At 43.7% G+C, this 13,601-nt stretch overlaps 1 protein-coding gene across 1 annotated transcript in view; it reads right to left on the reverse strand.

The window, feature by feature from the left end:
- DISC1 (DISC1 scaffold protein) overlaps positions 1-13,286 on the reverse strand; it is a 205,931-nt gene extending 192,645 nt beyond the window's left edge. Inside the window, 1 exon segment of the mRNA XM_049831349.1 lies at positions 13,195-13,286. Within this exon segment, the coding sequence (XP_049687306.1) occupies positions 13,195-13,276 (82 nt within the window). The 5' untranslated portion in view covers positions 13,277-13,286.
- Positions 13,287-13,601: the final 315 nt, after the last annotated feature.

The following is a 13,601-nucleotide window of genomic DNA, read 5'->3' on the forward strand; positions in this document are numbered from 1 at the left end:
TCAGATCATCTACAGCAACACTCTAATATAAAAACTCATCGGGGGGGAGGGGAGGGAGGAATAAAGAAAAAAGAAAAAAAAGAAAAAGTGAAGTGTGAGAGCACATTGACAGCAGTCAATTTCTAATTCAAGCACAGTTTGAGTGCTCCAGCTTGGAGATTTGAATTTTTAATTTCACCAAGGGAGTGGGTTCCAAATTAAGCATCTGATGCACAGTCAGTCTGAAACCAAAATCGAGTTTACTGAAATAGAAAGTAATTTTCTCTTAACAGCTCAGTAGTGATCACATATAATGAAAATAAAACAACGTGGCAGTTCCTATATTGCCAAGGGTGAGAAGTCAGAATGCTTTTAGCTTTACAATTTAATATCAAAGTCCCAGGACAAATGCTCCTCCTTTGCCTGCTGAAGGAAGTTTACCTTACAGCCCCAGTCAGGCTGTCAGGAGGCGATGTCAATGCTGTCTATACAACAATGGAGATGGAATGGAGCTCCAGACATCAGGAAAGCCGAGCAGTAGCTTCCCACAGAAAGCACAGGACCTAAGGATACCACTTAAATACAAGATACCGCAAAAGCCAGGCACGTACACAAACTGCAGTTACAGCAATGCATGGGACACAGAGCCCCCACCTGTAGTGAGGAGGCAGGCAAACAAGCAGCACGGGTCCCTCACCCTGCTCCCCTGAAAAGAATATCTCAGAGCTTTGCATGAACGCCTGCAACTCTTTCCGCTCCCACAAAATTTCTGTACTCCAGTATCCTCTGCTCTTTGCAGCAGCGATTGCATAGCTTGTGCTTTTGCTGGCTGACAGTAAATCACCATTCTGAGTGGCAAGATGAAGATCTTCAGCTGAACCCACAAGGCAGACTGCAGCACTACTCTTCCTATCCTCACCAGCTACACAGCCAACTTCATTTAGTGCGAGTCCTTGCTAAAGACCAGCAGATTACTCAGCATCATCAGTCTGTAGATGTTACAGCTTGTGAGGGGTCAACCCTTTGCGCTCCAGCAAGCTAAGTGCAGTTCCTTTAGAGACCTACACTGGTAAGCAGGAAAGATGCAAATTATATCCCTTTTGAGATCTTGGGTGAGACTATGGCTCGACCTTTACAACCCTTACCCAAAGCTGTAGACAGACAAAACAGAAGTTGGAACCTTGTTTTATTGGGCCTGAGAACACAAAAGTGAAGACATCAGCTATATACTTTTCCTCTAGCATGGAGGAAAAAAGTAGGTATTTCAGGTGAAATTCTGAGATTATCTGATAAACAAGCTATGGAAGAAGTACTATAGCAGGTATTGATGAAACTGCAGCAGAACACTAACCAGGGGCAAGAACACCTCTCTTCTAGTAGAAAGCACAGCTCCTTCTAAATAAGGTGGGACACAAGTCACTGCCTAGAGCAAGTTAGATATCTAAAAAAAACCCAAAAAACCCAACAGCAAAAAATTAACATTCCAGGAAAGAATATACTTTGTCTCTAGAAGGTAACTGCATTGAATTACAGAATTTAGCAGATGTGCCAGCACAGAGCAACGACGGCAATCAACACGGAGGATGAGAGGACCTCAAGGAAGGTCTGGAGAGCACTCAAAGGCAGCACCCACCAGCACTAGACAGCTAGAAGCCCATTCCTCCCCAGATAAGAGCCCTGGCATTAGAGGCCAAACTTGTTATTTCCTACCCACGTCACCAGGTATTGCAGGAACACTGCCTCCACAGCCAGACTCCCAGAGTGACAGCTCACATGAGATCTAAGCAACCGCCTACTCAGCTGCAGGCAGGAGCTGAGAGTTACCCCATGTGCCTCACACCATGTCTGGAGACTAAAAACTCAAAAGCCCTGTCTTCGTGCACATTGGAAAGGCCACTAGCAGCAGACAAGGATCAGAGGATACAGTGAAGCAACAGCCAGTCAGAACCCAGGCTGAGGGAGGACATCATCAACACCAGATCTACTTTAATTGGCATTCACTCATTTTTGTCTCTATCCCAGCTCTGCCGATACCAATGCTCCACGTTTTCCAGCGCTCCCATCAAAGCCTGCCTTCTTTTCCAGCAATCTCCACTGCATTTCTCTTCTTGGACCCCAATTAGTTCTCACAAACCAATTGCTCATATCTCTTCAAGTCAGTGAGAAAGACAGTTTAACCAGAAATCTTTCCCATCGCTGCTCTGGACCTTTGACCAAACCCTGCCTGGGTCACAGTTAATGCTACACAGTCCTCAGTGATAACCACCCACAAAGCTCCCAAACAATGTTCAAAGCCATACAGAGATACTCTCTTTCCCAGTATCATTCCTCCAAACCACCTCTTCGGTCCTTTTCGGTTTATCCTTTTTGTCACAACCTCGACATGCACAAGCCTCCCCCAGCCCCCTAACAGCACTCCCCTCACAAGAGCAAACAGGCATGTCTCAACTTACCTCCAAAAATCTTCCTCACATGAGCTTCCAGGCCCTCCAGCTCCCCAGTCCACCCAGAGCACCCCATCCCTTCCCAGGTGGAGAGCCTTCCTGCTTCACACTCCCCATCAGCAGGGCTCAGAAATTTCTAGGCTTCTCCAGGTGCATTTAAAGGGAGCCCAGCCCCACTTCAGCTGTGTCCACCGATTTCATTCCTTGCCTCCAGGTGCTCAGCCTATTGGCTACCAGGACTTCAACCAGTTCTCAGGGCTCCTGTTACCTCTTTCACAGCACACACATAGTTTGTATGAGCATCTAAACCAAACCCCACTGTAACAGCACACTGGCTCCATTCATCCTCTTTAAGATCATCTCAATGAAAACACTCTTGTAAGAGCTTCTTTCCCGTGACTGTAAATCACTGCTATTCACGTCTAGGAAACCAAGACAATTACCTGCCACAATTTACTCTGACAGTCTCCCTGGGCTAACATATATTAGCTAATAATACAGGTTATGCTTATTAACATACGCCTATGATGCTCGACAAAAGCACAGATTTTTGCCAGAGGTTTTTTTAACTTATTTCTGTCACATGCTATTTGTAATTCAGTTAAGTATTCCTACCTAAGTACAAGGCCATAGGATCTGCCACCTTTCATTGAACCTCACCTGTCTGCTTTTATTACCCAAGTAAATTAAAGCACAGTATTAATCTTCAAAGAAATTGTACCCCTACATGAGATAGCTTGCAGATGTTTCTCTTGGGTACCAAGGACTCTGTGTGATACTGTAATGAAACAAGTCTTAAGCAAAACACTTCAAGTTAAAAAATAATGAGAAGTAAACTTAAAAATCAGACTGACCTTTCAAAAATATTCTCTATATTAAAAGAAGATTATCGTGAACAAGCCAATGAAGCAGTTTCTCAGGTCAACATATTTTACATTCAGCTTAGCATTTTAAATGGATAAAAAAGGTGCAGATTGTACCATATGGTATTAAACATGCATACCTGAAAAGATCCGCTTCAGTAACAAAAAGCTTGGCAGAGAAAAACTTTGAGCATCATTCAAATTGTTTTCCAGAATATATATAGATCATTAACTCATTATTTCCAATACTTTTTTTAATTTATTACTTGCTTTAGAAAACCTGAATTCAGAATCCAGGATTAGCAGGGTCCTGTGCAAAGTAGCTCATGTTTGCCTATCCCTTTCAGTTGTACGGGACAGGCCCCTAGGCAGCGCTAGTGTAGTAGCAGCAGGGGATTTCTTCCCCTGCTTCTTTCAGGTTTACGCACAATACCCTTGACAAGTATTATTATTAAAAAGCAGCAGACAGAACTGCTGTAGCTCCCTTTCAAGGAAAACAATGCATTTTCAGAGTCATTTGATCTCATCAGTCCTGAGGTCCACCAGTAATCTGATGCATTCGTTTATGGTTAAAACAGACCACGGGAAAAGCTACACAACTTACCCAAGTCGCAAAGCACACCCAAGACAGAACTAAGGACTTACACAGGACTCCTGAAAGACAGCTAGAAAAAAAAAGGCATTTTCACTATAAGAATACACCTAAGGCATTGTACCTTTAGAACTCCTGTCTTCATTGAAAAGATTGGAGATTTTAAAAGAAGCATTTAGACAGAATTTTATCTTAATATTCTCAAAACTATCAAACCTTGGAGTCACGGGTCCCCCTGGGGCAGATCCTGCAATAATGCTATTCCATGGGGGATTCTGTACAGTGAAGTTTCATTGGAAAATTCAGGTTTAGCTTACATTATCACCAAAAATTTGAAGCAAAGACGAACACTACATTTAGATGACAACTTACCTATAACATGACTTGTGTCTGCCTATGTTTTTGTACTCCAAATCTAAACAAGTCTATACTAATCCACAGATCTGATACAGTAAACTATATTTTTAAAATATCTGTGTCAAGGAAGTCTACTAGGATAGTCCATAAACAGAACTAGTTCATTGACAGGCTCTTTTAATTCCCAAGTCAAACAGTGCTACCTTTAAGCTGGAAGCCTTTTAAATCCTCTCCTGACTAGGGGGAAAGGAAAACTCACAGTATTTTGAAGGTACTTGCAAAAGTTTCACGACCTAAAAAGCATCCTTTCCCTCTAACCATCAGTGAGCAGGAACATCTTGCATGAATAGCCTTACAAAAACAAAGAGGTGCCAATAAAACAGAGAGATCTCAGAATACACATGGATTTTCATTACTGTACAATAAAAGCATTATAGTGCTTTACTGAACAAAAACATATGAAATGTCTTAAATTTAAATTACCTTAAAATCTGAGTCATAAGCCAGGACTTCTGTACCACAGAAAGCCATGAAGGCAGAACTAAGGACATCTTTAAGGTTAGAATGCCCTCTTTGGGTATACAGATATATTTGCAGCAACAGTAAATTTCAGCAAATACAGTGCTATTTTATGCTACAGGAAGGAAAGTAAATCAAAGAATGCCAAGTGTGCTACTCTAAAACCTTTAAAGATGTTATAAATGGCATCTGATTACCCTCTACTAGCAATAACATTGCCAAGATGCTACATACCAATAGTGAGGATAACAGCAATCTATACACAGCAGCACACAGGGGTAGGACAAGAACGAGATGGGCATAACTTAAAACAAGAGGGGTTCAGACTGGGTACAGAGAAAAACTTTTTCACCCTGAGGGCAGTCAAGCAGTGGAGCAGGCTGCCCAGAAAGGTTGTGCAGTCCTTGGAGGTTTTCAGGACCCAACAGGATAAAGCCCTGAGCAACCTGGTACAACCTCTGTCAGCCCTGCTTTGAGCAGGGAGTTGGACCAGGGACTTCTTGAGGTGCCCTCCAACCCAAACTATCCTATCATACCTTTAAGCTTCAAATATATGTCTCAGGATTTGCAGTATTCCACTAGTTATCTGTACACACAACAAAAGTTCAAGAGTTTCACCTGTGAAGATGCAGCCAACTTTGCAAGAAAGCAATTTATCCAATTTAACTCTGCAAAGGAGTGACAGGGACATTAGTAAACAATAGTTTCATCACATCCTGGAAGCTGGAAACTGCTGACTTTCTATGAACAAAATTAAGAATAAAGTTCAGCACTTGAAATAAATAGGTTCTCAACCAGCATTTAAGCATCCAGCATACACACACACACACACAGAAAAATCACAAGTTTCAATGATGGTCAGTGCCTTAAGCAAGACATACACACAATCAGGCATAACAACAGAGGAACTCCTATTGTTCCACAGCAGCAGACCTTTAGTAGTTAGCTGGTGATTAAATGATGCTCATGAGCATCACTTAAATGTCACTTTGATTTACTGCAGTTATTTCACAAAATGTTTATTACTGAGGCTTTTTTATTGGCTGTACAAACATTGGAGAGCATTTCTCTCAAGGCATTATTCAGTTTGCCATATTAAAAATTATTTTGATACCTTTTCCTAGGCTGCTTGCCAACTGGAGGACAAGACGGAGCCATCTGCGAGACTGTAACTGTCTGAAGACACTTGCTTTTCAAAAACATAATCCCTTAAATGGTGCCAAGGGCATTACAAACATACACACACAAAAAAATGTAACATCACCTCTGAACAGCTGCAACAAAACCTGCCTCTCACACAAATTTCCTGGCAAAGGAACAAGGAAGACCACCTCTGCCCAGGGAATACTACCTCTACCCTATCCAGTCCATGAAATCCAATTATAACATGGGCATGGAAAAAGGCAAACCTGAATAGTCTGCCACACAGCTGTATCAGGCAGTCATAACCATGCCACGGATGTCTATGTTCTATATAACTGAAGTGCACAAATACAGTTATTTCTATATCTCCTCTTCTCAGTTTTATTTAGAACTTGAAGGATTTCTGGGGCTGATCTCCTTCTTCCACTACTTTGCAATGTTAGTGCTTAAAATACATACACAGGCTGCTACAAAGAATTCCTTAGAATAGCCTTCAAGCTGTCCTCTGCATTGTGTTTAACCCCTCTGTTTGGGTGGGTTTTTTATTATTACTACTATTATTATTCCCTACTTAGCTCCCTGCATTGTAATCCTCCTTTTAAAACCTTCTCTCATATTTTATATCACAATTTTCAAGTCATTAGAGACAGCTAACATCTAGAACAATTGCTTCTAAGAGACTTGGAAGAAAGACAGCAACCCCATGTACTTCTCATATGGCTTGCACTGAACAGTCATACTGGCCTCTCAATATTAAAACCACAGCCAATCTAAACTTGCTAAGGCCACACTTAATGCCTAGGCAAACCACACAGAGTTTCACTAAGACCTGGAAGCCCAGAAAGCAGTAACATAAGAAGTGTGTGTCCAGATCCAGTAGAAAGGTCTGGACCCTCATTAAAAAATTCAGTGCCACACCAAGCTCACCAAAAACAAAGTAAAAGTGTTGCTACAAACCATTATCGCTAGTTATAACAAAGCTACATTATTTTAAAATTATATGAAATTAATTTGGAAACTGAATAGCATGAATATACACAGTCTATTCAACCCAAAGATTAAAAACCTTACCAACTGCACTCTAAGGGATAAACAGAAGGCCCTGAAGAACACCAGGGCAAGCCAGCAGATTTCACAAAGGGCAATCAGAAGTCCTATGGATTGTTCTTCCCAAAACGGCAACACTGGTTATTAGTTCCCAGTCCTACCTCATACAGAAAAAGACAGTAACAAATGTACTTCTGAAAAACTAAGCATCACAACTATACTCAAGGCAGGCAGAGAACACCTCCTTGGCTAACATGAAATGGTTCCTAATTTGACCCTGGAGCAGATGATCCCATGGAAAATTCTGTCATTAGCAAAAGCTGGCACCCTAGCAGGAAAATTCTCAATCTGCTAAAAGAACAAATACTCTACTACTAGTGCTTCCTGCATACAAAGGAAGAGGCGGGAGCTGGTCTTTTTTTACCTTACAGCACCCTGAGACCCCCTGACAAAGCAGGATTTCTCCTCCGCCCCGTCTTCATTCTCATGGGAAGCAGCCAGCCAGCACTGATGCACCGCTCAGAGGGAACCATTAACTGGAGCAGCAATTCTCACCGCCAAGTCTGTACAAGACCCTGGCTGACCACAAGCATGGGAACGCTACAGCAGCTGTCTCACCACGACCACGTTCAGGTTCCCCAGGGAAAGGGGAAACGCAATACCTGTTGATTATTAACTAGTTTGGGAGCAAAACCTCACCAAGCATCAGCTGTGCTGCTGCTGCACTCCAGGCAATGGCAACCAGGCCCTTCTCACACAATTTCAACAAGGGTCTCCAAGATTTTCACTGCTCTAAGCAACTAAAAATGTACTGCTCTCCTAAACAAGGGCTCCAGCAGGACAGGAGCAAAGTTTCATCATGGTGCCCTGCCAAAACAGTGCTGCCCCACCACAGTGGCAGCATAGCCTGGGACCATCCAGGGTGTCCAAGAGCATCTCATGCCCCTGAGACCCCACACCACTGCTGATGCACAGATGTTGGCAGCCCTTCTGTGTCACAGCAACCACAAAGATGTTAAAATCAAGGAAATTTTGCTACAGCAATGTAAAACACCACCAAACTCGGTAGGTGTCGGTCCCTCTCTCCCAAGATTGGTGTGCCTGTTGCTCTTAAAGAGCAGAGCTGGGAATGCAACACATCCACAGCTCAGCTCTCGCTGATCACAGCCTAAGCTGTTACTGCTGACAGGTTAATGCACTACTCAATAAATGGGAATAGCCAAGCCCCAGCAAACAGCTGTGCTGCCCATTGCCTCCATCACCTGGGTCCCCATGGGCCATTAGCAACAGGAAGCACCTGGACCTTAGCCCAGCACATGAAATTCAGCCTCCCCCCCACCTCACTAACCATCCCAGGCCAAAACCCTAACAGAGAAGGGAAGGCTATTGTCCCCAAAGCCATGCTCTCCAACAGGGGAAAACAAGCCCTTCCTGATATGACCAGCTTAGCCCTCACAACAAGAAGTCAGATATTCTACAGGGCTGAGGCTGCCTGGATTTACCACACTGAACAGGCTCAGTGATGCTCCTTCCCTGGAACCTCAGGGTGTTTCCCTGAAGTAAAATATTTGTGTGTGTGGGAAGGGGAACAACCAGAACCACAAGAATTACATAGTCATAACATAAGGAAAAAAGCCTGTGGCTGTAAGCATTTGGCCTTGCAAGTAGTCTCCACCAGCACCATTCCAGGTGCCTGTATATCTGCAGTAGTGATAATCAATAAAACTAAGCTGACATGTCAGTGGAAAGGATGCTTACCATCTTATCATTAAAGACAGGAAACAAAATACTTTCAGTATCCCGCTAAAACAGCAAGAAAGCAGTTTACTAGCAGAAAAAAAAAAACGGTCCTTCCACTTACCAAGCTCTCTGGAGACTTTATGGCTTTCCAAAAAGAAAACAAAAAGACCCTAAGAATGGTTTCCTTCAATGCTCAAAACATACTTTTCACACCCAAAGGCCTGACTGCCAATTTAAACTCAAAGTGCTGCCAGATAGATGAGCTGAGCTAGGGACTACTCTGCTTACCCCATCAATCAGCAAAGTCATCAAGCCACTGTCAAACTTCATTATCTACAGGCACACTGAAATCATCACTATAATTTTATTTTAATTTTCCATTATTATTATGCAGAATTTAGCAAGGTCTTGAAAAGCTATACCAATGCTGTGTGCCTCACCTTACACAGATCTGAAGAGCTGCAAAATAATTCAGAAAAATCTAATGATAGTAACTCCCGGTTCCTGCCCCTCTCACAGATACTAACCCTTTCATTCTTACTCAGTTTTACAATACTCACTATCAACCTCTTGACTTTTTGCTCCACAGGTTGCCTCAAAGTCACTCTACCAAGAGGTTTTCCTCTGTAATGGTTTCCTGCTCCACTGACCTCTCAGTCCAGCAAAAGAAACCTTTCAACTAGAGCCCGCTAAACAACCCTGCCAAACAACCAACTCTTCTGCCATTGCAGAGAACAGGGAAAGTTCACACACTTCACATTCATTCTGCTCTTAGTTTCAAGCAGCCACTTCTCCCACACAGCTCTTTTCCAAGGAGATTTTATCACCTGAGCATACATACACTGTGTTTAGCAAATTACTGTTACATTTGCAGTTCTGACTGGGGTGCTGTTTGATCTGATCTATAAATACAGGTAATGCATACTCCTTTGAAACGAAAGGAGCTAGCTAAGCACTATTAAGAAAATGCATTTTCCACTTTACATCCCTAATTCTGATTACACGGCTGTTTATGTAGTAAATATTTATTTTTCAAGGTAAAATCTATATTTTTTTCACACTTCTTGTTGTTACAAATAAACATATTGACAGAAGGCAAAAAGAGCTGAGTAACTAGACAATTTACTCTGAACTAACACACCTATTCGTAAGGCAGCAAGAGAGGAAGGAAAGGGAGGAGGGGGGCTGAGAGAGAACAGAAAGTGCCACCGATCGTACTCATTAGGCAGCAGGGTCCCAATTAGTAATTTTTCACACAGAGATAATAAGAGATGTGCTGGAAGGAAGCATGGCTATAAGATGAAGGAGGGTCTGAAACAGAGAGAGCAGCATGGTACAGTATGTACAAAGGGGAGGCAGAATCCAAATTCTGCGTGCCCCAAAGGAATCACACTGAACAAAGAAACCCCTACTTGAGGCAAGCACATGATCTCACCCCTCTGCCTGCAGACTTCAGATTAGTCATTAAGCCACTTTACATTCTCGGCATCAATAAATAGGGAAGTAACTCCATGTCAATAGCTAATTCAATTTCCATACAGAAAACTCATGTTTAACAAACAAAGTATGTCGATAGTGGATCTCAGCTTCCACAGCAGCAGTACCTAGGAGACTCAATACAGAAATGTTTCTCCCTGAAAGCATTTTTCAGGTGAGCAGTTAATGGAATCTGTGCCTATATGCTAAAAGTAAAGAAAAAAGAGAATCAAATGGAGTGTTAAATAGTTAACATTACATAGAATTAAGTAAACACCTCCAAATAACGATACTACCGTGCTTAACATGGGCACAGTAGCCTTTGTTCCGTGCCAGAGGGCCAAGTTTTTCCTCGTGTGACTGCTGATTTACAAAGGGCACATTCATCCCGAATACATAAAGGTTTTGCAGCAGTTTTCCTTCAAGAATATTGAGTAGTATTACAACATACCCTGGGCTCAATCCTAATCTAAGTGACACAGCGTGAAAGGGCTGCTCTCTGGAAAAAGACACAAGATGCTAAGGATGAACTTGGAAATCACTATGGCAACTCTGCAGGTTCCTTCCTGTTCACCTTCAAGGCCGATACTCCAGGAGAGGTAAGAAAACCCCTTTCCACATGAGTCGTTAATATGCATTATGGCCGAAACCAGAAGAGGCCCCAGTCTGTCTGCTGCTCAATTAGAAAGAAGGTTTGCTCAAGGAAACCCAATGCTAAAATGAAAAAAAAATCATAACTCCCAAGGAGTGCTCAGGAGGTGTTACACACTCCAGTAAATCTCATTTGAAAGGTTAGGTGGTTCAGTAGCTGTCAGAGGCCCAAGTTATGGTGAGCAAAAAAAGCCTAACCGAGTGTGCCTAATTTGTGAACAAAGTCAGAATTAACCTTTAGGGTTTTCGCTTTTGTGAGTACAAAACATTGTTTGCAGTGCTTTCTGTCTTCCTGTTCGTCACAATTAATTTATCCTGGTGCTAATAAATCCTCTTTTCTTACATGGCCCCACTACAATTCCAGCAGCAGCAGCTTAGGCCCAAACTTTTGACTTCACTTTACTAAAGAGAACAAAGGCTGATTTATCTAAATTTAAAGAGGGAGGAAGCCAGCGGGAATACAATACTTGCCTCTGACCGCTCTTCAGAGTGCTGCTGCACTGTAATCATCAGCATCATGTATGGGAACATGTTATTTTCACTGCCCAATCTCAAAGAACTATACAGAAAACTGATAACTTTGATAGTATAAGCACTGTGAAGTAAGAAAAAAGACATAGCTGGACATGGTCTTAGTCTCAACCGTACAAAACACTGTTCATAAGCATTTGGGGATTTCATTTACATTCCCTCGACCCACTGTGACCACAACATTTTAAGTAACCACAAACCTCTAAACTCAGCTTTTTTCTTCTTAAATTGAATATTTATTTTAAACATCCCTACTTTTCAGTTTCAGAAGTGCCTAGAAGCCCTATCAATAGTAAAAATCTACTGTAGCTTCAACTGGAAGACCACTGTCAATGCCTTCCTAGAAAGAACCACAACAACTTTAACTTCAGCAATGAGATGTGGGAATACCCGTAACAACATAATTAAAGGGACTTTAGTATTTAAACAACAAGAAAAGTTTAATAAAGTAGAACTTCTCCCGTTTTCATGAGTTGCTGTAAGGCCAATTGCAAATTAGCAAGTAAATGAACAAATACGAAAGGACAAAACCAGAGATAATGCATGCCAGTGTACTTTGTCCATTTCTTTAAAAACTCTCATTTACTTTTAATTACCAGTAGCGCTTGCTGGTGTATGTTCTGCAGCATATTCTGTAAAAGCCTTTATTATAAAAGTACTTTACTGCAGAGCTCTTAAATCATTATTCAAAAGCATAGCAAGAAGTTACTCAAGCACTTGTACACAAAGATTAGCGTGGATTACCAAAAAATGAATGAGCTGTTTTCTATTAAACCGTTGGCAAGGACAACTGAAGTGTTTGCAAAAAGCCTTGCTGGGCTAATGGAGCTCGATGAACTGCATATCCCAAACAACCCAAAAGGCACTGGACACATCCAGTGAGCAACATGCCTTGCTTCCCCAGCTCGCCTAGGAAAGGTGAATTATTTTTTTCCTAAATTTCCCCGCAGCTCCAGCCTTTCACCAGCACCAGTGTCAGTAATGCCAGCAGCCCTAGCTCAGGCCAAGCTGATAGCTGCTGCTCTGAGGGAGGAGGAGGAGGGCAGGTCATCCACACTAGAGATCACGGTCTTATAAAACTCAGTTATTCATAAAAGTATAGATGCACGGCTTCTCCATTAAGATGGCAGTTTCCTTTTTCTTCCTTTAAGCCAAGTTTGGAGATACTCTATGGGTGGCTTTTCTAAGTCTTTTCTAAGACTTTTCTTCCCTCTTTGCAGGTAGTTATTTTTTAAAAAAATAAATAAATTATACATCTTTGTATCATAACTGCTTTCACGCTGGCTGAAGTGAAATTAAAGGATGTTTTGAGTTAAAAAAAAAAACAATGATGTTACTTCAATGTTGTAACATCGTTTCTTTAGACTACATTTACTGTGAAATAAATGCTAACATCACCGGGGACTTAAAAAAAAAAAAAAAAAAATCCTAAAACTTTCAGACTGCGAAACCAAAGATGGCTATTTTTCCACCTAAAACCCCTCCTACATTCCCCCGTACTCAACGGGACTCCCCCCATCAAGAGCTGCCGGCCCTCCCAGCCCAAAGGCAGCGCCCGGCCGAGCCGCCCGGCCCCTCCAACGGGAGAAGCGCTACCGGCCCCGGCCCCGTTAGGGCTCAGCTTCGCTCCCCCACGCCCCCTGCTCGTTCCCGGGCTTCGCTCGGCGCCTCGCACCCCTTCCGGCTCTCCAGACGGGCACCTGCCCCGGCGGCGTGAGGAGGGGAGAGGGAAGGGGGGTAACGGCGGGTGAAACCCGCCGTTACCCCCCTTCCCTCTCCCCTCCTCACGCCGCCGGGCCGGCCCTCCCTCCCCCTCAGCAGCCGCTGGGCCCTCAAGCCGCCCCCCGCTCACCTGAGCTCGCCGCCGCCGCCTCCCCCCCGCCGCCGCGGCGCCGCCTCTCGGTACCGCCCGGCCGGGGCTGCGGTCGCCACATCCCGTCCTTATCTCCCCCCCCTACGTTCTTTTCGACCCCTTACCGGGGCGGAAAGCGGCGGTGGCGCCGGCCACTCCCAGCCGGGGGCGGGCCGCAGACAGCTCCGCCGCCCTGGGGAAGGAGAGGGCCGCGGGCGGGCCCGGCGTTGGAGGGAGATGTTCAGGGCCGTTCTCAAGGCGGAGGCCCCGGGCGTGGAGCCGTGCAAGGGCCCAGGGAGCAAGGGTCCTTCAGGGCAAGGCGGGTCGCTGGTCCCGCTCTCCATCTGCATCAGCCTGAAGGGACCAGCGCGCCCGAGGAGCCGCCTCTGCCACACATACAGAGGCCT

The sequence above is a fragment of the Accipiter gentilis genome, chromosome 28 (assembly GCF_929443795.1).
Source record: "Accipiter gentilis chromosome 28, bAccGen1.1, whole genome shotgun sequence".
NCBI lineage: Eukaryota > Metazoa > Chordata > Aves > Accipitriformes > Accipitridae > Astur > Astur gentilis.